Raw genomic sequence first — 23,534 nt, forward strand, 5'->3', positions numbered from 1 at the left:
TGGTGTAAAATCTGTGACAAATATTGTTTCAGGGTTGTTGTCTTTCATTTTGTCACCATGCCTTAAATTTCAAATCACCCAACCCTTTCTTCTGTGATTTCTCTCATCACTATTTTTTAATAAACTTTGTATTTTAGCATAATTTTACATTTACAGAAAAGTTACAAAGATAGTACACACAGTTCTCATATATACCTCACTCAGCTTTTCCTAATGTTAACAGCTTACTTAACTAGGGAAGACTTGCCAAAACTACTATTTTTATCTGGATTTCCCCAGTTTTTCTACTAATGTCCCCTTTTTCTGTTTCAGAATCCGATTCATGACAACACATTGTGTTTATTTTTATTTATTGAAACAAATGTTTTGACCACGCCACACGGTATGTGGGATCTTAGTTCCCCGACCAGGGATCAAACCTGTGCTCCCTGCACTGGAAGGCAAAGTTTTAACTACTAGACTGCCAGGGAAGTCTCCAACACATTGTACTGAGTCATCATGTTGCTCTCATCTCCTCTGCTCTGGGGCAGTCCTTCCTTGATTTTCAGGTCCTTGAGATTTCTGAAGAGTAATGCCTGCTAAGTCACTTCGGTCATGTCCAACTCTGTGCAACCCTACGGACTGCAGCCTGCCAGGCTCCTCTGTCCATGGGATTCTCCAGGCAAAAGCACTGGAGTGGGTTGCCGTGCCGTCCTCCAGCGGATCCTCCCAACCCAGAGATCGAACCTGTGTCTCTTCCCTCTATCTGCACTGGCAGGTAGATTCTTCACCACTAACACCAATACCGGTTGGGTATTTTACAGAATACCCCTCATTTAAGTTTGTCTGATATCTTCTCAACGTTCAGAAAACTAAGATCATGGCATCTGGTCCCATCACTTCATGGGAAATAGATGGGGAAACAGTGGAAACAGTGTCAGACTTTATTTTTTTGGGCTCCAAAATCACTGCTGATGGTGACTGCAGCCACGAAATTAAAAGACGCTTACTCCTTGGAAGGAAGGTTATGGCCAACCTAGATAGCATATTTAAAAGCAGAGACATTACTTTGCCAACAAAAGTCCGTCTAGTCAAGGCTATGGTTTTTCCAGTGGTCATGTATGGATGTGAGAGTTGGACGGTGAAGAAAGCTGAGTGCCGAAGAATTGATGCTTTTGAACTGTGGTGTTGGAGAAGACTCTTGAGAGTCCCTTGGACTGCAAGGAGATCCAATCAATCCATCCTAAAGGAGATCAATCCTGGGTGTTCATTGGAAGGTCTGATGTTGAAGCTGAAACTCCAATACTTTGGCCACCTCATGCGAAGGGTTGACTCACTGGAAAAGACCCTAATGCTGGGTAGGATTGGGGGCGGGAGGAGAAGGGGACGACAGAGGATGAGATGGTTGGATGGCATCACCGACTCGATGGACATGGGTTTGGGTAGACTCTGGGAGTTGGTGATGGACAGAGAGGCCTGGCGTGCTTCAATTAATGGGGTCGCAAAGATTCGGACATGACTGAGCGACTGAACTGAACTGAACTGATATTTTCTCAAGATCAGACTGGGGCTCTGGGTTTGGGGGAAGTCCACCCTGGAGGTAAAGCACTCTTCTTACCACACCACACCAGAGGGGACTCTCTGTCAATACGACTGATCCCTGGGGATGTCAACCTGCATCACTGGGTTAAGGTGGCATCTGCTAGGCTCCTCCCCTAGAAAAGCCCCTATTTCTGCCTTTGCACACTCTATTGTTTGGAAGTGAGTCATGAAGTCTAGGCCACACTCAAGGGGAGAGAAACTAAGCTTCACTCTGGCATTATATTTACACTTAGAACATCCTTACAATTAAGAAGCCCCTTATATTTGCTACTATTTTTGTTTTATTTTTTACTTGTACAAATATAGACACCTGAGACTTTTGCCTGGTTTACCTCTATTCCAATCTAAATTGGGAAGAGTCTAAGGGGAAAAGAAATGTGGCAAGATGATGAGGACATTTCAAAATAACTTATCCTGAAAAGAAGAGAAAACAAACACACTCCTGGTCTTCCTAATGCTTTTGAATACTGTGAAAGCTTAAAGCACCCTGAATACTTGCTCACTTCTGCTCCAATCAGCTGGACCTTTCACCTGCTAAGGATCAACTGTATTTGATCACAGACCTGTTTATGCCACTTATACATGTTATTTTACTTACAGAATTTAATCAAACACGTACACCAAGGGAATATGAGTTGCTATTCCTCTAAAAAGTACACACTTCAGAGTAAAGGAAGTCAGTTATTAAAAAAACAACATCACTGGTGAAATGTGGGAAACATAACTATAAAAAACTGAGGTGAGGGAAGAAGAGTAAAAACCTAGAATTCTGCAATCAGACTGCTTCAGTGTTCAACTTCTCATTCCACTTTAAAGAACCTAAACTGGAAACTCTGGATAATGAATTTAGGATAGCATAAGTGAAAAAAGCTAAAACAGTCCACAGCAGCAGACTCACATTCAACATAATGATATTAGTTTCATAATAAAAGACTAGTTAAAGTATATTTGCATGTGTTAAATGAAAATATTTAAGATGCAAATGCATCATTTTTAAATGATTCCCTAGTGTGAATTCTTTTTCTTTGATTTTCCCAATCAATTCTGAGTCTCATAAAAGGGCAATCATAACATGGAGGAGGGAAGACATTTAATTTATAATTCCAGAAGAGAGAAGTAGGAACAAGAGAGGCTGATTTTAGTTTAAGAGAAGTAAGAACATTCCCTTTGAAATTAAGTAATACTTCAGCACTAGCATCATTCAAATTGCTGAGTCTGTAAAGGAGATTGAGAAGCAGTTCTTTCAACATATACTTTCTAAAAGTCTACTAGAAGTCAGGTATTCTGCTGACACAAACTATTAGCAGCAATACATACCATCCCATTGTCAAGGTATTCACATTCTAGTAGGAAATATATATCTAGAAAGGAATAACAGAACCAGAATATAAGTGCTCATAACAGAGTCGTAGTTCTAAATTCTCAGGAGTTGAGGGGGAAAGGTAGGGGATGTCTCAGATCCCTTTGAAAATCTGATGAAAACTTGCACCTCTTTCTTCAAACGTACATTCCCATCTGCACATAAAATGTGTATATTATTTTAGGGGATCTGTGCATTCACAAAACGAATCAATGAACTCAGGGCAATATGTACCATGTGTTAGGGAAGTAGAGTATACACAGGCTTCAGAGAAGTAAAATCTAAGCTGACCTTTGAAGGATGAATAGGAGTTCTCTAGACAATGAAAGGAACTAAGCACATAACAAGCATAGGAAACAATATGAAGACAGGTACCATATACGTTTAACTTGCCACTGTAGCCCTAGCACCAGGCACAGTGGTTGACTCATTGTGTAAGCTCTTACTTGTCAAAGGAATGAACTATGAGGTTGGTGCAAGCGTATTAATAGCATACGTTGATAACTATAACATGTGAGGCAGTCTGCAGCATACTCAAATGAAAGGGTTAACAAATCTTTTCCTTGCTTGAGTATGTGACCTTTGGTTTAACCACCTGTACCTGTTACCCTGGAAACTAGATGGATGGTAGGCATTGATTATACTGCTAGTCAAGACCAACTGTAATAAAAATGATCATTGATTGGCATATTGCATCTGGACCAGGAGCAAGTCTGAATGATCGGTAAATATCCAATGAGGATTTCATGCTTTGGACTTCTTTGAATGCAGGCCTTTGTGGGGAACCCTAGAAACTATGCAAAGAATTGTCATAAGATGCAACATCCTTGGGGGTTCAGTGGCTAAGACTCTGCATTTCCAATGCAGGGAGCCCAGGTTCAACTCCTGGTCAGGGAACTAGATCCTGCATGCCACAACTAAGATCTGGTGCAGCCAAATAAAAATAAATAAATTTTAAAAATTAAAAACAATAGAAAAGAATCGTCGTAAGATCCCTTTGAATCCTAAGATCCCTGCTTAGGGTATGAGGCTTCCTCTCAGGATAGCTCCTGCACCTGCTGATATACATCTTACACTTCATACCTGGAACCGTGTCATACGGGGAGACAAGGGTCCCCAGAGGGTACGTGACTTGCCATTTGCTTGAACTGCTGCAGACAACTGCCCTGTGTGCAGGCAAGAAACATGGTCCATGGTAGTGTTGTGAGTCCACAAGTTCAGCTGAACTTAAGAAAACCTCAGGTAGGGACTACTCACACTTTATTTCATGTGATGCCCACGACAACTTCGTGAAAGAATTTCCATTTCCTTGTTATAAAGAAGGAAAGGGAGGCTCAGAAATGTTAACTAATCTATACAAGTTCAGACTCAAAGATGATAAATGAAGGCCGGATCTTAGCCCAGCACCAATCCCAAGGACAGAGGAGCCTGGCGGGCTACAGTTCATGGGGTCGCAAACAGTTGGACACAACTGAGTGACTAACACTTTCACTTTTTTCCAGGCACCAAACTCTTTCCCTTGGAGTATACTCCCTCTCCTGGTCACACATGTCAGTGAGGGGACAGGGAAGGTGGGATGGTAGACCACATGGGGTGTGACAAAATAGTCGAAGGGGTGGGGACCTGGTTCTCCAGACAGTCAAGGAGCATCACAGAATTTAAGGTGGGGAAGTGACAGGTCAGATTTGAATTTTAACAAAGTCGAGGAGGAAGACAAAAAGGGTGCCCACTTAGAATAACAGGGGGGCCTGGACACGCTCCTAGATCTGGACAGGCTCGCTAAGATTCTCTTGTCCCCAACATTTTGCACATAGTGCCAATAAACAAGATCCTCAGTACAGTGTTCAAGGCAGCGATGTCAAAACCTCACACGTAATCACAAATGAAACTGCACTGAGATTTACAGAGATCTGGGGGACTTCATGCACATTCACCCAAAACGTGATATTTCAAACTTAACTTGACCCAGAATCACAGTGAATAAAAGCTCTACGTATCCCATAGCTATCTAGGTAAGACATCGAGGACGAAAACACCTAATTCACAAGTCATAGCAAAGATAAAAGTGTTTTTACAGCGAAGGAAATTTTCTGATGTTTGGAAAAAACATAAAACCTTTAAGAACAAAAGATATATTTAAATCACAGCTCTCCTGAAAGTGTATCCACCAAAAACCCTGAAACTTTGATATGATTTACTTCCCAAGAGAACTTTCAAAAGAAAATAGATATCTTATTTTTTTCAAGGTAGCTTTTAGGTAAAAACCTGCTGAAGCTCAGAACAAGAGTCAAATGATTTCTTAAACTCTCTCTCAGTTTAAGATTCTACGATGAACAGCAATACATACTTAAAATTAATTAAAATGTGCTAGTTATATTGAAATATATACATTACCATATGTAAAACAGATAGCTAGTGGGAAGTTACTGTATAACACAGGGAGCTCAACCCAGTGCTCTGTGATGACCTAGAGGGGTGGTGGTGGTGGGGGGGAGTGGGCGGTGGGAGGGAGGTTCAAGAGGGAGGGGACATATGTATACTTATGGTTCATTCACAGGGCTGTATGGTAGAAACCAAGGCAACACTGTAAAGCAATTATCCTCCAATTAAAAATAAAATAAATGTGCTAGCTATTTTTAATGCATCCTAAGCATAAGCTTTTGGGGAAAATAACTTAAAATGCACAATTTTAATGTTATTGACTGATGGTGCTTATTTAAAACTTAAACATAAAGAAGAAAATGAAATGCTTTAGCTTTAAAAGTGACCATTAATCACTGATAATAACAATGGTAATAATACAGAGCTTTCACACTGGATTAGAACCAAGTGGATGATAAAAATTTTAAGGAAGCCATCAAGTATCTAAAGCTCAAAACATAGCTTCTGGAATTTAGATAAATTTAGCTGGCATTATTTAACTGATGGCCTACAATGAAACTAGCTTTGCATTTTATTATCATTATGTACCTACTTAGTGTATTATCAGTCCTGAATATTCATTGGAAGGGCTGATGCTGAAGCTGAAACTCCAATACTTCAGCCATCTGATGTGAAGAAGTGATTCTTTGGAAAAGACCCTCATGCTGGGAAAGATTAAGGAAGGAGAAGAAGGGGAGGACAGAGGATGAGATGGTTGGATGGCATCACCGACACAATGTACATGAGTTTGAGTAGGCTCCAGAAGTTGGTGATGGACAGGGAAGCCTGGCGTGCTGCAGTCCATGGGGTCACAAAGAGTTGGACACGATTGAGCAACTGAACTGAACTGAACCAATAATTCAGTGTGTGCCTGTACTCTCTCTTCACTTCTTTGTTCTCTTTCATAGAAGTGTGATTATTCATAGGAGTAGTTATTTTCAGACTGCAATAATAGCTGGTCTGTCAAGGTGACCAATCAACTAGGTGCATATTCTGACATCTCCTATGTTGCAGGAAGTCTATTCTGCTTGTTACCTGATAGAGTTTCAATGTCCTCAGAGCTGCTGGGCTGACAACCAGCTCTGCTGGTGCAGATAGAACAGGGAGGGCCTTCCCAGAGACCTCAGGAGACCTTAATAATGACTGAAAAGCAGGCTTATGTTTCCAAGTCTGCTTAGCCAACCAATATAACTCAAGTCTGACATGCATTTATTTCTAAAAGACATACCAAATTCCAAACACAATGATCATTTAGCTGGTTCTGAGGCTAATCACAATGAAGTAAATTTTATTATTGTTGTTGCTTGGTATTAGGGACTTTCACTCTCAACAAAAACATAATCAAAAATTGTGTATGTTCTGATCATTTTTACAAAACAGCTCTGCTGAACTGATAAGAATGCAAATTGGAGAATTTCACTGTAAAAAAAACAAGACATTCTTTGTAAATAACCAAAACGAACAACTAGGAACATGTGATTCTGAATGAAGAAAAAAAAGACGGCAGTAATTAGCAGATTTTGTGCACCCTGGTGCTAATAAGTATTAAAAGCTATTAATGAGTCTTAATAGGTTAAACAGTCTTCTGCACCTATAATTTGCTTGACGAGAAGCTTTTACATTAAAAAAAAAAGAACAAGCATTAGTTTTGTACTAGCCAAATAGTCATGATTCACAAAAGCCAATGTGCAATTTTTTGAGGTTCACTAATCACAGAATTTTCATACTGGCAGGACTCTTCCCTGTCTATCTAACCGAACCTCCCAATGTTACAGATGAGGAAACTGAGAATCAAAGTGACTTATTCCCAGATAGAAAGATTAGCCAGCAAGCAGATCTTAACTCTGCTCCGCTGCTCCCAACACAAGAGCTCCTGCCAAGATAAACCACCATATTCCAAGATGCCTTTCTGAAAAGGATGCCAACAATGAGTTGATTGTGATTACAAGCCTGCTTTGAAATACCTTTGGCTTTACTTTCTACTTAACAAGCACAGCTGTCCTTACCACCTGCATAGAACAGATAACTGAGGGAGAAATGAGAAGACCACGGGGCTTAATACAATCGGTCGGCATGACGTCCTTGTGCAGACACAGGAGGAAGCGTGGTTTTCCATCAAAGAGCCACGGGGCTGGCTGCCTATGACTGAGATGGAAGCAAAGCTTTCAGTCACCTACTAAGGGTTTCTCCACATTGCTCAAGAGGCCTCCATGTGTTAGACCCACAGTTGTGACACACAAAGGCATCCAGGGAAGCCTTGCTGAAGTAAGCAAGGCCGAGTCACATCCACTGTGGATCGTCTCAGAAAGAAAAGGGGAAAAAGGGGTCATTTCCCTGGCACGCCTAAACAATTTGGAGTCCTGAGTCAAAAAGGTTTGAAACACCGTACTAGGTTAATTTGCTGGTTTGCTGATTAGGCCAATTACGGAAAAGGGGGTAGAATGAGTCTGTAAAGACAATTAAAAAGAGCTTGTCAAGTATTCACTAAAATTTATGTTACAGCCTTAAACGCGCTTCACAGGTTAGGAACATAGGCCATCTTAGAACTCCATGAGTTGAGGTGAGGTGATGTGGACAAGGTTCCCCAGCATCTGAGGGCAGAGCTGGAGTTCAAACCCAGGTCCTGCTCTCTCCTCTGCTTCTCACTCCACAGCTTCCAAAGGTCAGGATTAGGGACAGTGAGTATGGCCCATCAGTGTCAGCCTCTAAGCCTCAGTTCCCTGGTCTCAAGGTTGTAAATGGGACTGACACAAGACAGAAGGTGCGGTATCAGCCGACAACGAACAAACTTCGTCCTTTAAGACAGGCACATCAGGAAACGCTAACCCTCTGGTGAACTTGCTCCTCTGTATCTCCCAGGTCTCCCACTGTTGTAGAGGCACGCGTGTGTCAGAGTGTGTGTGAGTGATGGTTAAACTGAGGCCTGAAAAAGACTGAGAGGAGAAAAACTCTCCTGGTTAAATAGCAGGGTAACCTGGAATCCTCTGGACCTTCCAGGGTCAAGCAGGCCTGTCCCCAACAGCATGCTCCGCAGCCACCTCAGCTTTGGAAAATCTGAGCGAGGACGTCTCCCTCCTCTGCAGATTCAGAGCGACCCCCTGGCTTCCCCAAGATCACCATTCGGACTGTGCTCTGCTCAGGACCGCCCACTTACACTAGAGTGACCTTGCGCGACCTTATCTACCCAGGAATTAGAGAGCAAGTGAGAGAGGCTGATGGAAGGCCAGGATAAGCACCCTAACATTCATTTCATTCAAACCAGTAAGAGTTTATAGAGAACGCACCATTTCCCAGGCACTGGGCCTGCTGCTGTGGGTGGTGATGATGAAGATGGTGGTGAGGATAAGAATCACAGCAGTAGCTGGCACATCCTGAAAGCTCCCCAGTTAAACTCACTCGATCCTCCCTAAAACCCTAAGGAGGTAGCTCTTATTGTTATCTAGGTTTTTGTAATAATAACACCAAAAAAAATATGAAGGCACAGAGTTTTTCCCCAGTGTCACAGCTAGTAAATGGTGGGCACAAACCCAGACGGTCTGGCTTCCGGGTCTATGCTACACCACACTGCACTCTCAACAGGAGTGGGGAGGGATGTGAGTAGACTGTCCCTGCACCCAAAGCCTACAGTTTAATTGGGAAGACAACAGATAAACCTCCAAGGGGCACACAGACCAACCTAGGGTTCAGGGGAGGCTCCCGGCAGGAGATGCTCAGTCTGCTGAGTCTCAGTTCAGTTCAGTCACTCAGTCGTGTCCGACTCTTTGCAACCCCATGGACTGCAGCACACCAGGCCTCCCTGTCCATCACCAACTCCCAGAGTTTACTCAAACTCATGTCCATTGAGTTGGTGATGCCATCCAACTATCTCATCCTCTGTTGTCCCCTTCTCCTCCGGCCTTCAATCTTCCCCAGCATCAGGGTCTTTTCAAACAAGTCAGCTCTTCGCATCAGGTGGCCAAAGTATTGGAGTTTCAGCTTCAGCATCAGTCCTTCCAATGAATATTCAGTCTAATGAATATGCTGAGTCTAGAGAGAAGCTAACCAGAGGGAGATGGGGACGTAGGGCATGTTCCCAGAGAGGAGGTACCTTTCATTAAGCACTACAGTGGGACTGCAAGCCCATCACCAGAGCTGTGCACACAACGTGTGTAAATAACAGTGTGTGGTTTTGGGGGTGCGGGAGGAAGGGGGTGGGGGAAGGAGACTGAAGCAGGGGGCTGTAGCGGTGAACAGAGTTCCGCCCCTGCAGCGCCCAGCGTGGCATGCTGAGGGCTGGCGGAATCTATCCTGGAAGAAATGGGAGGCTTGGGGAGGCTCTGAATGGGGAACCCAGCTGCCTTTGGGAATAATCACTCAGAGGACTAGACCTGACCAGAGGCAGGTGAACCCAGAGTCAGGCTGAGCAGATAAGAAGCGTGCAGGAAGTGCTCTTTGGTGAAAGGACAGTGGCCTTGATAAGAGGTGGAGGAAGCGGAGGGGTATGGAGAACGAGGGAGCATTAGTACCCAGTGACTGGCCACCTGCCGGGACACAGGGAGAGAGGGGACTGGTGTCATCTCTCCACCAAGACCCCGAATGTCAGAGCAGGAGCGGGTCTCAGGTATGGACAGGCATCCACTCCCATCTAAGTTTCTAAGGAAACACTAACAAAGAGCTCTGAACTTTTCCTTTATAGTACTGTTAACAGTAATAAGGATTGCTCCGTCTTTCTAGCTTATGCTGCTGCCGCTGCTGCTAGCCTATGAGTGACCAGAAAATTTAGGGAGAACAGGTTATGGCCAGGCAATAAGGAGGCTGACAGGAGGAGAAGAAGATGGAAAAATAATTAAAAGAGACAACGTGGGAATCCAAAGAGTACAGCAAAGGGCCCTCCCCATCACAATGGGGAATCACTGCACACCGCGAGAACAGGCTACAAGATTAACCTAAGCAGCAAGAAAAGGTTAATTTGTGCTCTATACGCTGTTTTAATAAGCAGGGAAATAGGAAACAGATTTTAGAAAGGCACTAATAGAAATAGCTCAAGTGAAAAAAAATCATGCTACAAAAGCTTGTTATTTAGAAAACGCACTGCATGTGGAAAAGCTCATTCACCAGGATGACACCTACAAAGTGTGATAGCTGTCGTGTCTGATTTCTGAGGAGAGGGGCTGATCTACACTGGCTCCTGAACCCAAGACAAGCCTCCCTCCCTCAAAGCCAGCAGCCTGTTGTCCCTCTTTGTCAGCTGGAGGAGACCTAGCTGCCCCGTGATTGCTGGAGTCTGGGGGCTGCTCTGGTTCAAAAAGTGGCGTTGAGTTGGCTCTCATCCGAAGGCCACAGACTGCCCTCTTGGCAGTTCCTTCAAAAATTCTGATGGAAAAAGAGAACAGCCACTGATAGGCACAGAATGAGTTAGTGCTAAACGCGCTCCTTACCTGTCCCTTATGATGACTTCACCACAGGACTGGCAATAAAACGTCCAACATTCTTGGGCTTGTGAGCTTTGATTAAACACTGAAATCAGTTCTAGAGGAAATCAAGGAAACAGCATGTCTTAAGTGGTTTGGGGTAAATATATTGACATACTTAAAGAGTTTAACAGCTGCAATAAATTATCACCAATAAACACTGTTTCTGATCTACCCAGAAGTACACATTTAATTAGTATTATCTGATGACTCAACCCCAAGGAAATATTATGAATGTTTTTAAAAACACCAGATTCTGCTACATGTTTCAGAACTAGGTACTGCCCTAAAAATTATGTATGTAATATACCACGGAGTTATCTCCCTCATTCTAGAAATACCAACACTAAAGATGAGAGAAGGAGCTATTTCTTCCACATCGAGCAAACTACACACAGCTTCTCCTTCCTCAGCTTTCTTCTGCTAGACTTAGGGACAGTTTTTCATCACTGAGACTGCTGGTAAACAGAGTTCTTAAATTTAATTCGATTTAAACAAAGCTGATGTCCGGTCTGGATCGTATCAGTCTGTACAAACAATATCAATCTTGAAATTGGTCTTCATTGGGCAGGTCTCTGGGAATGAAATAGCTCCTAAGAACAATTCCATCTTACAAGAGCAAAACTCAATTTCTGATTAAAGCTGTGGGAAAACAAATATTTCCCATAGTATATGAAAGAGCAATGTAAGACAGAATGTTCCCTTAGTTTCTGTTATTTCATTCACAAAGAAAACTTTCATTTCCAAAAAAACCCCAAAGAACAAAAACACCCAATCCACAAAAATATCTATTAAAAAAGTCTGGGGCATCCCTGGTAGTCCAATGGTTAAGAATCACCCTGCCAATGCAAGGGACATGAGTTCAATCCCTGGTCTGGGAAGATTCCACATGCCACGGGGCAACTGAGCTCATGTGCCTCGATCCCGTGCTCTGCAACACCACAGTGAGAAGCCCACACTCCACAGCTAGAGAGCGGACCCAGCTCACTGCAACTAGAGAAGCCCACACTCCACAGCTAGAGTGGACCCAGCTCACTGCAACTAGAGAAAGTCTGCATGCAGCAACGAAGACTCCACGCAGCCAAAAATAAATAAAATAAAAAATAAATTTAAAAAAAAATCAGATTTAAAACAAAAAAGTCTGAAGAAATGCAGTTATATCCATTAGAATCAAGCCATTTGAATTCTGTTATGTTACTTTCTATCTTAAGATCTTTTTAAAAACATCCATGCTAGAAAGTTTAAGCCTTGAGAGTTAAAAATTCTTCTGTTTAATTTCTAAGACTGCCCTGTAGCACTAAGGTGAAGCCAACAGTATTCTTTAACTCCGAGCAGAAAATAAGACACCCCAGATTTTCTTTTCAGAACAGATAAACAAATTTTCAACCACACACTGCCCTCTGCTGCTCACCCAGCAGGATGCAGGCTCAGGTTCAAGTCAGAACCAGGGCATCCTGGAAAGTACTGATGCCTGGGGATGAATCCATCGCTGATGCTACATCAAATTTTACTGCAGCCAGTTCCGGGTCAAGGGTCACGTGTGATTTATGTGTTCAGAACAGTGTAACAATGTCTACTGTAGTCCTTTTCTTATATTTGAAAACTTTACTTTGCAAAAATTTCAAAACGTAAGATTGAATGCTAAAACTGTTTGCTTCCTACCACAGATTTCGATTTACGTTTACATCAGTATGCACCTATCTGATATTTTGCACCTATCTGATATTTATTCATTCAGCAAATGTTTGTTCACCACCTATTATGTGGAAAGCACGAAAGCAATTAAGCACTGAGGAATCTATTTTGCATACCCCTTCATGCACTGCAGAACAGGACTTTGAATATTTTTCCTTTTCAGATGATTAAGCAAAATATGTGTTAAAAATGTAAAGAAACTGGAGACCCAAACAATAAGCAAAGCAGTCAATTTATTTTGTCTGACAGTTAAAACCAAACAATAATGTTTGCTTATATAAATTTAAAAAAAAAGTTCAAGTTTTGCTATTTGTCTAATAACTTTTATAGAATATGCGTTGGCTGGAAGGTTTCCATGCCTCCTCGGTATGGGACCTAAAATCATGGTCCCAGAAAACCAGCAACAGACTTGAAAACACTCCACTGTGGCTTTCACACCTGCTTGTGCCCAGTTTCCAGATGTGACCCCCGATTCCTGCAGTGGTTACTGTTCATCATTGCTAAAGAAAGGTGAGGACATCACAGGAGTCAGACTCCCAAGGCCTCTTTCCTGAAACCACCCTCCCCCCACCCATCATTAGGTACTCTCAGAGCATCTGTTAGTCTATGTCCCATCTCAAAGGCCCCTCCTTCCTTCCATGGTTATTCCAACAGTCATTCTTAGGTTCATCCTATGCCACTTCAGCTCCAGGACATTTCCTTCCTATAACCAACCCTGCTCAACTCAGACTGATTTTTCACTCATCCAGGACTTGAGCAAAAATCACACTCCAGCAAAAAAGAAGCGAAACTCCCTCTACTTCTCTTTCCTTTCAAAAGCCAGGACAGAGGCTCCAGGAATGCCTGACATCTCTCAAAGAGCTCTTGGTTACAATCTTGCTGACTCCGCCTCAGGGCTCCTTGCAGCTCAGATGAAAGACTTCATATCCATGAGGCAACAGAGAAATCCCAAATCCAGCTGTAAGAACTTTAATCCTTCTCGGAGAATGAGCATCACAGCCATTCATTGCAGCCTCTGTTTCCTCTTTTTACATCATTTTCAATCCTCTGAAGCACAGTACTTACATGGCAAGAGAGGAAATGTACCAATAAGGTCATTAAATTATTTTTAGAAACATTTCTACAGTCTTACTGAATCCATACGCCAATAACAGAATACTGGAAGTCTAACAGGCATAACGACAATCAAAGTCAAATGACGCATCAAACTTCAGTTTGGAATCTTTCTACTGGGCTGGCCAAAAACTTTGCTTGGGTTTTCCCCTAACATCTTCTGGAAAAATCCGAAAGAACTCTTTGGCCAACCCAATGTCCTGCTTCTCTAGTTGGAAATCTCCCTACATGAATGGGATCCTTCCCATCATTGCGTTCTCTGGTCAAACATCACTCTCTCGGAGTGACCCTCCCTGGCTCTCACCTGCCCCTAGTCATGCTCTATCCCGTTATTCTGCTTTACTTTGCCCATGGCACTTAAGTCTGTATCCAAGTAACTTGTGTGTTCAATATCTGTTTCCACCATCAGAATGTAAGCCCCATGAGGGCAGAGGTCTTCTAGCTTATCTACTTCTATACACCAGCAACTAGATAAATGAGCTCATATTTGCTGGATGAATGAATGCCTTCCTATAAGGCTTTAAAATCAACCAGGTCTTGCACACTCGCCATCTGATTTCATCTTCCCATCAACTCTGTGAGCCAGGTTATTTTACAGTTAAACAAAGCAGAGAGGATGTGGAAAAATCTCTGTACCTTCTGTTTCATTGTGCTGTGAACCTAAAATTGCTCTTAAAAAATGCAGTCTCTTAGGGAAAAGAAAAAAAAAAAAGACTCTTAGAAAACACTCAAAGAAACAAAGGGGCCTATTTAACTGCATACAGTTGATAATGAGCAGAGTTGGCAAAAAAAACTTAAGATCTTTTGGACCCTCAGCTCTTTCCATGCAGCTGATGAGCATGATCCCTTCACTTGGGAAAAGTTCAACTTTTCAAAAAAAAAAAAATCACCTTTGATTTATAATGAAAAAGCAAATGCTGAGACAGAAAGGCCTGCGCTACTCACCTGGGCGGCACTCGGCCCGCGCGTGCAGCCGCAAATGCAGTCCGTCCCCAGGCACGAGCCGCAGCCCGCGGCAGGAGGACGGCGTGAGGCTGACCCCTGCCGGCAGCCGGAGCTCCGTGCAGCCGCCGGGGCTCTGCACCCGGAGCGAGGACGGCGTTACCGAAACATCCATGGGCAGACCGCCTTCCTTGGAATCCCTGGGCATCAGAAATAACAAGAGAGAGATTATTTCACACTGATGAAAACCAGATGATGAAAGAAATGAAAATGGTCAAGGAGCGCTCTGTTCTTCAATCAGGGCCCTGAGTCTACTCACTGTCCCAGGAAAAAAAAACTGCAGCGAACCTGTCATAAAAGAAACGGATCTATGAAATGAGGTCAGAGTACTTTCTTCTGTCAATGTAACATTGAAGTTCACAGACGTAGTTTTCATTCTTTTTTTTACTGTTAACCATGCATTTAAAGCATTTACTTTTTTCCCTTGCTAATAATGATCCTGAGTGCCAATCTCTCCTCTAGCTCGGGCCTTCCTCCCCGTACTGAAGCCTCGACACCGCCCCCTCGCGGCCCCCAGCCATTGTGCTGCACAGCAGGCCACCTCCTTCCCCTACACCCCCTCTCCCGTCTCACCAGTCTCTCTGACTTCAGCTTCAGTGAACCAGCTAAAATGGAATGCTGGTCGGTAAGACATCACTCCCTAGTTCATCAAAGTACTTCTGGCCAGAAAATTCAACAAGGCTGCCTAAGACAGTGCCTTGTTCACCTTTGCTTCCCTTGACCCTAGCGTGGTTTGGACATTTATTCATTCACTCAACACCCCTTTTGTGAGTTCTACAATGTGCTAGGTACTGAGAATAGGACAACGACTAACAGGGCATTTTCTCTGTACGCTGCCCCCACCCCAACTAGGGGACAGGCAAGAAAAACAGGAATGATCAAGGGAGCATTAAAATGACATTGCACTTATTCATAATAAACACAGGGGACTATGGAAGCAGTGGAGAGGGGCCGGGACTATCCCAGGCCTAAGCACTAAACAAATGTTATGTGAATAATGAATGGATGAGTCAGTGACATCTTGTTTCTGAGACCAGCATTTCAATGATGTTTTATGTTATTTACACTAAATGAGGGTAAAGCGTTGGTATTTGATATATGGGATTTTGATAAGGAGGCCAGGAGTACGTAAAACAAAAGGCACAGGAGAAAAAACTGTCAATTTTAAGAATAAAAAAAGAATGAAGAGAACAATCTAGTGATGTATGACTACCAGGCAAGAAAGGATCCAACCCACTATGAACACAGATCACTTAGTATAATCAACAGAGTAAAAACAGCTGCTGTCTACCAGGCACCAAAAGATACAAGGGGATGAAGACATATAGAAATGATCCCCCTGTGAAGCTGAAATATGCTGAGCACTGCGCCAGAGGAGCAAAGCACGTGGACCTCCTCCTAAGTTATGCCGACAGCAGCAGCAGGCCATCCACTCAGTGCCACCGAAGTGCAGAAGGTGGGCCACCCACTTGAATGTCACACCCTGTGTTCAGGTGTGAATCTTGGCCAGGCTTCCCACTTTGCCTTAGAAAAGTGCAAGATTATTTTATGGCTAGTTCCTTTTCAAAGCATGTGGACCTGCACTTAATTGGTGATACAGAATCAAGAACCAGAGTCTTAGGAATTCCCTGGCAGTCCAGTGGTTAGGACTCTGAGCTTTTGCTGCCAAAGGCCGAGGGTCCGTTCCCTAGTCAGATTCTGCACACTGCTCAGCGAGGTCAAGAATTAAAAAAATAAATTAAAAAAGAAATCATTAAAAAAAAAAACAACTGAGTCTTTTCCAGGGAAGACAATATCAAACTTAGTCAAAAGTCTAGTCTTCAGAAATGATGTTGAAGAAATAATCCTCTAAAGCAGATGTCAGAACACTTTCTATATTAAAGGCCAGATGGTGAGAAAAATATTCAGGTTTTATAGATCATATATGGTCTCTGAGGCACAGTCTACTCTTTTTTTCTTAACAACCCTTTAAAAAATATAAAATCCATTCTTAGCTCACAGGCTGTTCCAAAACAGGCCACAGATTAGATCTGGCTCATGGGCTATGTTTGCCAACCACAGCTCTACAGACACAATTTGTCCAGCTGGTTACTTCAGTGACTTTCAAGCTGGACTGTGCAGTTGGCACTTGGAAGTGTCTCAGAGGAAACCACTGGGTTCCCCGGTCTCTGGTCCCCCCATCCCTGGCTTACCACTCTTTTCCCCTTCCCTTTCCTGAAAAATTCAGTTACACAGGGCAGAGAAAGGTAGGCACCTTTACAAGGGTGGGAGCACCACCGCGGCCTGGGGTAGAGGTAAGAAACCAAATGTAAGCCACCAGGAGGGCTGCGCAGCAAGGATGCCCCGTCTCAGCATGGAGTTTGTGAGCCTGCCTTAGTCTGCTCAGGTGGCCATAACAACACAGCACAGAATGGACGGCTTAGTCAACATTTATTTCTCACGGTTCCAGAGTCTGGGAAGTTCAAGATCAAGAAGCGGACAGACTCCGCTCTTGGGGAGGGCCTCCGTCGTGGCTGGCAGAGGGCTGCCTTCTGTCTCCTCATCTGGCAGGGATACGAAGCTCTGGTGTGTCTTCCTCTAAGGATCCGAATCCCCTCATAGTGGCTCCACCCTCATGACCTCACTGAAAACGAATTATCTCCCAAAGGCCCCATCTCCTAATACCCTCACATTTAGGGCTTAGCATATGAATTTTGAGGGAACCGAAACATTCAGTCCATAACAGCGCCAAGCAGAAGAGGCGGATGTCACACTGAGTCGGGGGAAGGGAAGTGGGAAAGAATGCCAGGGGAAAATTCACTGCACAGAGCGAAACTGACCAAGTATACTAACACACGTCATGAGGATAGTGGGAGGCGGGACTCGCACTGCGGGAGGACAGTCACAAGGAGGGCAAGGGAGAAAACCACAATGGATCCTGTGGTAGTAGACTAGAATCTGAAACACCTGGGTAGAATTATGATTTCCAATGCATATATTAGGTTAGCGCAAAAGTACCTGCACTTTTGCAGTGCTGAAATTTGCTATTTGATATTGGATTACATTCTAAATAAATGTGATTATGTTATATATCATTTTAATGCACATTTCTCAATTTATTTTTTTGCCAATGATTTATTAGTTGCTGTTTATTTTATATTCACTTTAGACTATGGAAATGATGCTAGAGAAAAGGCAAATTCCAGCGATTTTCTTATTTGAGTTCAAAATGGGTTGTAAAGCAGTGGAAACAACTTGTAACATCAACAACACCTTTGACCCAGGAACTGCTACTGAACACGCTGTGTACTACTGGTGGTTCAAGAAGTTTGGCAAAGGAGACGAGCCTTGAAGACAGGAGTGCAAAGGCTGGACGTCAGAAGTTGACAGCAACCAACTGAGAGCATCATCGAAACTGATCCTCTTACAACCTCAGGAGAAGTTGCTGAACAACTCAACGTCAACCATTCTACAGTCATTCGGCATTTGAAGCAAAGTGGAAAGGTGAAAAAGCTCAGTGAGTGAGTGCTTCGTGAGCTGACCGAACATCAGAGATATCACTGTTTTGAAGTGTTGTCTTCTCTTCTTCTATGCAACAATGAACCGTTTCTTCATCGGACTGTGACATGCAACAAAAAATGGATTTTATACACATCTGGTGACGACCAGCTCAACGGCTGGACCGAGAAGCTACAAAGCACTTCCCAAAGCCAAACTTGCACTAAAAAAAGGCAGTGGTCACCACTGTTTGGTGGTCTGCTGCCCATTTGATCTACTACAGCTTTCTGAATCCTGGAGAAACCATTGGGTCTGAGAACTATGCTCAGCAAACTGATGTGATGCCTGCAAAAGGGAAAGGTCAACAGAAAGGGCCCCATCTTCTCCACAACAAGACCTGACTGCACATCACACAATCAACGCTTCAAAAGTTAGTGGATTGGTCTACGAAGTTTTGACTCATCTGCCATATGCGGGAACTCTTGCCAACACCAGATACCACTTCTTCAAGCATCTTGACAACTTTTTGCAGGGAAAATGCTTTCCAAAAGTTTGTCCAATTCCCAAGCACAGATTTTTATGCTATAGGTATAAACAAACTTATTTCTCATTGGCAAAAATACATTGATTGTAATGGTTCCTATTTTGATTAATCAATATGTGCTTGAGACTAGTTATAGGGCTTCCCTGGTATCTCAGCTGGTAAAGAATTCACCTGCAATGCAGGAGACCCTGGTTCGATTCCTGAGTCAGAAAGATCCACTGGAGAAGGGATAGGCTACCCACTCCAGTATTCTTGGGCTTCCCTGATGGCTCAGCTGGTAAAGAGTTTGCCTGCAATGCGGGAGACCTGGCTTTGATCCTCTGGTTGAGAAGATCCCCTGGAGAAGGGAATGGCTACCCACTCCAGTATTCTGGCCTGGAGAATTCCATGGACTGTATAGTCCATGGGGTTGCAAAGAGTCGGACTCTACTGAGTTACTTGACATAAAATTCATAGTCCAAAACCAAAATTACATTTGCACCAAAGTAATAAATAAAGTTAATAAATACAGGTGTATTATGATATATTTACAAACACACATATACATGAATACACAAGCCATACACAGACTAGTTCTGTCTACTAGAGGGTCTGGGAGAAGTGACACTCCAATAGTAATGAGGATACTCTTTACTCAGATTTTGGTTTCTAAGGGTCATCTTCCACTTAAAAACAAATGAAAAACAAATGAAAAAAATTTTTTTCCTTGGAACAAATAACTACATTCAGGGTTGGGACAAGAAAAGAATGAGATGAGCCTGAGCCTGGAATATCTTTCTGTGCAACTAAGTGAAGAAGAAATCAAAGAATATAAAAAACACAAGCAAAGAAACAGAAATCATCTTGAAGGGACTTCCCTGGCCACATCTGGTTGTAATTTGAGAAAAACAGTAACCCATTGAATGAAACAGAACAATGGGTACATACTGATATGGGTGTAGATAAATGAGTGACTATACTTCAACTAAAAATAATAATCAATCAATGAATAAAAAAGTTATGATGAGGAACAGGGCATTTCCATACTCTCAAAGAAGCTCTCCAATTAATACTTATTGATAACGAAAAGAAAAAGGGTAATTTATGGTGAAGAAGCCTGTCAGATACCACCTTACTTATAAGTTCTCAAAGTTAACATGAACTTAACAAATCAAAATCACGTGCCACCTGACAGGATGCAATGAGAACACAGCATCAATTTTGTGATATTCCTGCCAAAGATGTATAACCTGAACCTAATCTAGAGGAAACATAAGACAAAACCAAATGGAGGGATATTCTACAAAATAATTGGGCTGGAATCTTCAAAGCTGTCAGTATCATTAGAGTCAAGGAAAACTGAGGACCTCGTCCAGACGGAAAGGGATGAAGAAAACATGAGGATGCAGGGCATCACTCTGAGCTGGAGTCCTTTGGTAGTACAGATATTAAGTAGACAACTGGAAACACCTGAATAAAGTCAGAGTATAACACGGCAGTAACACATTTCCCAGTTTTGAGAGTTGCATGCTGGTTGTGTAGAAGAATGTTCTCATTTGTAGGAAAATTCAGAGTAAAAAAAATATTCAAGAGTGACAGCAACTTACCCACAAGTTTACAACTGTTTCAAAACAAAGTCTTTGAGACCCTAATTGCCCATACTTTTTACATGTGAGGCTTTTGTCACTATTCTCGTGTTTTTTCAGAAACTGCTTGAAACTATCTAATGGCTTCACATCTCACTGAGTCCAAGCTAAAGTCCTTTCAACGGTCTCTAAGACCCAGTGATACACTAGAGCCGGTTGTTAAAATTCCAGGTATTATGCAAACCAACTGACCTTACTTTGGTAGTTTGACATCATCTACGGTGAAAGATTTACACCTCAGGAATCAATAAACGCTGCAGATCAGGAAGGATTTTTGTTTGGTTAGTTGGTTTTCCTGGAGAGTATTTCCTGGTGCCATTTCCACTTCCTGGAGAGAGCCTTTACTATGTGCTCCGCCAGCCCACCCACATCTCTCTGAACCAAGCACCCATGCCTATTTCTGTTTTCTCAGAGGATGACAGTCTTTCACTGGGCATCATACACTTCCAAACATCACCCCTTTCGGTTTATTGCTCCAACGTTAGTTTCCCATTTGGAATAAAGGGTTGGCATTTTTTTTTTCCCATCCCTTTTTCTGTTTTACTTTTCCTAAAGCCTTCTGTGTTTATATTTGTGTGTTTTCGACCTCTTGCCACCATTAGACTGTAAGCTTATTGAGAGCAAATACTTTCATCTTTGCTGTATTTTCATCTAGCTGTATGCCTCGCACCTAGAATCTTAGTTTGGGCCCTAGAACAGGAACTCTATAAACATCTGTGGATATAACGAATGAATGGTGAAGGTTTATCCCAGGAATGCTAAGATGGCTTAACATACATAGATTTTTCTAATGCAATTCACAGATGTAAAGAATAAAGGGAAAAAAAATGACCATCACAATACGTGCAGAAATCATTATAGAAAACACAGTATCTATTCATGATGAAAACCTTGAGTAAAGCAGGAATAGAAAGGAACTATGCAATGTACCAAAGAGACTTCCAAAAAGTCAAAATTATCAGGCCTGATGATGAGATGCTAGAAGCATTTCTTTTAGGATTAGGAAAAGAATAAAAATCATGTCATTTACACTAACTGTAAATAGGCTAAAAATTCCAATTAAAATAAAGAGATTGTCATAACGGATTTTTTTTTTAACTCTACTTAGTACTAGCTTTTAAAATTTTACATATAAAGACACAGGTTGAGAGTAAAAGAGTGAAAAAGATATAACATGGAAACAGTGTAGTCGGCTGATTTCTGTCAAAGATACTGAGTTATTTCAATGAAAGAAATGACAGCCATTTAATTAATGGTGATGGAACAACTGGAGATAGCCTTAAAAAAAAAAACAAGAAACTTTGACACCTACCTGATGCCAAATGCAAAAATTAATTTGACGTGATCACAGACCTAAATGTAAAAGGTAAAACAACGTAATTCCTAGAAAATAGACACAGCAAAAAGTCTTATGACTTGGAGGTAGGCAAAGATTTCTTAGGATACAAAAAACACTAATCATTAAAGAAAAAAGATGCAGTAAACTGGACTTCACTATAATTAAGACTTTCTGTTCATCAAAAGACACTATTAAGAAAATTAAAAGATAAGTTACACATAGGAAGAGAATATTCTCATACTCACAGGCACAAATGAAAAAGATCTTGTTTCCAAACTATACAAAGAACTCTTTAAATTCAACAATAAGACAACCTGATATTGGAAGACACTCGACAAAGGAGCATACAAGAACAACCAAAAAGCAAATGAAAAGGTGCCCAACATTATTAATCAAGGAAATACAAATTAAAATGACAATGAGATACTACTTTAATCCACTAGAATAGCTAAAATCCAAAACTGACAACACTAAATGCAGACAAGAAAGTAAATTTGTTGGAATTCATTTTTTTTCTGGATAGAGTATAAACAGGTATAAACAACTCTGGAGAACAGTTTCCCATTAAGTAAAGCCATCTAGATGGTGCTAGTTATAAAGAATCTGCCTGCCAATGCAGGAGACACAAGAGATATAGATTTGATCCCAGGGTCAGGAAGATCTCCTGGAGTAGGAAGTGGCAACCCGCTCCAGTATTCCTGTCTGGAAAGCTCCATGGGCAGAGGGGGCTGGTGGGCTACAGTCAATGAGGCCGCAAAGAGTCAGACACAGCTGAGCACATATCCTATGACCCAGCACAAATACAACAATGTACAAGTTTTATTCATAATAAGCTGGCTTGAGAATCACACAAAATATCCAGCAATATAAGAATGGATAATGAATTGTCATATATTCATACAGTGAAAAACTACTTGGCAGGAAAAAAATGGACTATTGATACCTGTGATAACATATTAATAGATGAAACATGAATCTCAGAAACACAGTAGAAAAGAAACCAGAAACAAGTACATACTGTATGAATCCATTTATGTATGATTCAAGAAATGTCAAACTGATCTTTCCTGAATGAAATTAGAATAGTGGTTACTTTTTGGGTTGGGGCAATTGACTGGTGATAAAACTCAACAGCCAAAGACCACCAGGGACAAAGCAGGAGTCCAGCAAAGTTAGGTTTCTTAACTAGTTTAAAGAAGGGAGAGTTATCCAGGGGAACCATGAAGGGCTCCTTTGATGAGGGGATGTAAGGATGTTGTCTTGCTTCCTTTTGCCTAAGGTTTGGGGCTCAGAATAACTTTACAAGGTGGATTTGAATTGGACATGAAGCACTTATTTGAACTCGTGATTTGAGAAAGGGAGAGGGAGGACATACAGCAGAAAGAGAGAAAGAGAGAATCCCATTTTACAATGGGAAAAAAATCAAAGGATTCTATTCTGGTGAAGAAATTAGGATTGAATCCAGTTCTCACGCCAAATCCAAAACCACTACACCAGGTACCTGGATGGTTTCAGGAAAAGAGAAGGCTAAGCATCAGCGTGAAGTCTACCTTCAGAGTGGTTCTGTGCAATAAACTTTTCAGGATTTTAACATCTAACTCACTCTACTTGAAACAGTGGTCACAAGGGAACAGTCGAGGTACCATGTACCACCAAACAAAAAAGGAGAACACTTTTCCTGGAAGTTTTTTGTCTGTGTAATGAACAGCAAGTTAAACCTTTGCAGATTTCTCCTTGTGACTACGAATACGAATCAAAGAGCTCCAATAAGCAGCCTACAACCTTTGCTAGCTGTTCACTGAACACACATTTATTGAAGGAGTGCCTGCGCTCTTCTGCACAGATAACAGCTGGTGCAGAAACCAAAACAAACCAAAAAAAAAAGGAGTATATTTACAAAACAGGAAACTCTCATACTAGAACAGAT

The 23,534-nt window shown here is 42.0% G+C and overlaps 1 protein-coding gene across 2 annotated transcripts in view; it reads right to left on the minus strand.

The window, feature by feature from the left end:
• Positions 1-23,534, minus strand: part of UBE3D (ubiquitin protein ligase E3D) — a 148,096-nt gene that overhangs the window by 123,999 nt on the left and 563 nt on the right. For both annotated transcript variants that reach the window (XM_081530458.1, XM_081530457.1), the window contains exons 2-3: positions 14,566-14,762; positions 10,780-10,870 (exon numbers count right to left, since the gene is read on the minus strand). In XM_081530458.1, the coding sequence (XP_081386584.1) occupies positions 10,780-10,870; positions 14,566-14,762 (288 nt within the window). The remainder of the gene's footprint in view (positions 1-10,779; positions 10,871-14,565; positions 14,763-23,534) is intronic.

The sequence above is a fragment of the Giraffa tippelskirchi genome, chromosome 9 (genome assembly GCF_054371585.1).
Source record: "Giraffa tippelskirchi isolate mGirTip1 chromosome 9, T2T-mGirTip1v1.2.pri, whole genome shotgun sequence".
NCBI classification, from domain to species: Eukaryota; Metazoa; Chordata; class Mammalia; order Artiodactyla; family Giraffidae; genus Giraffa; species Giraffa tippelskirchi.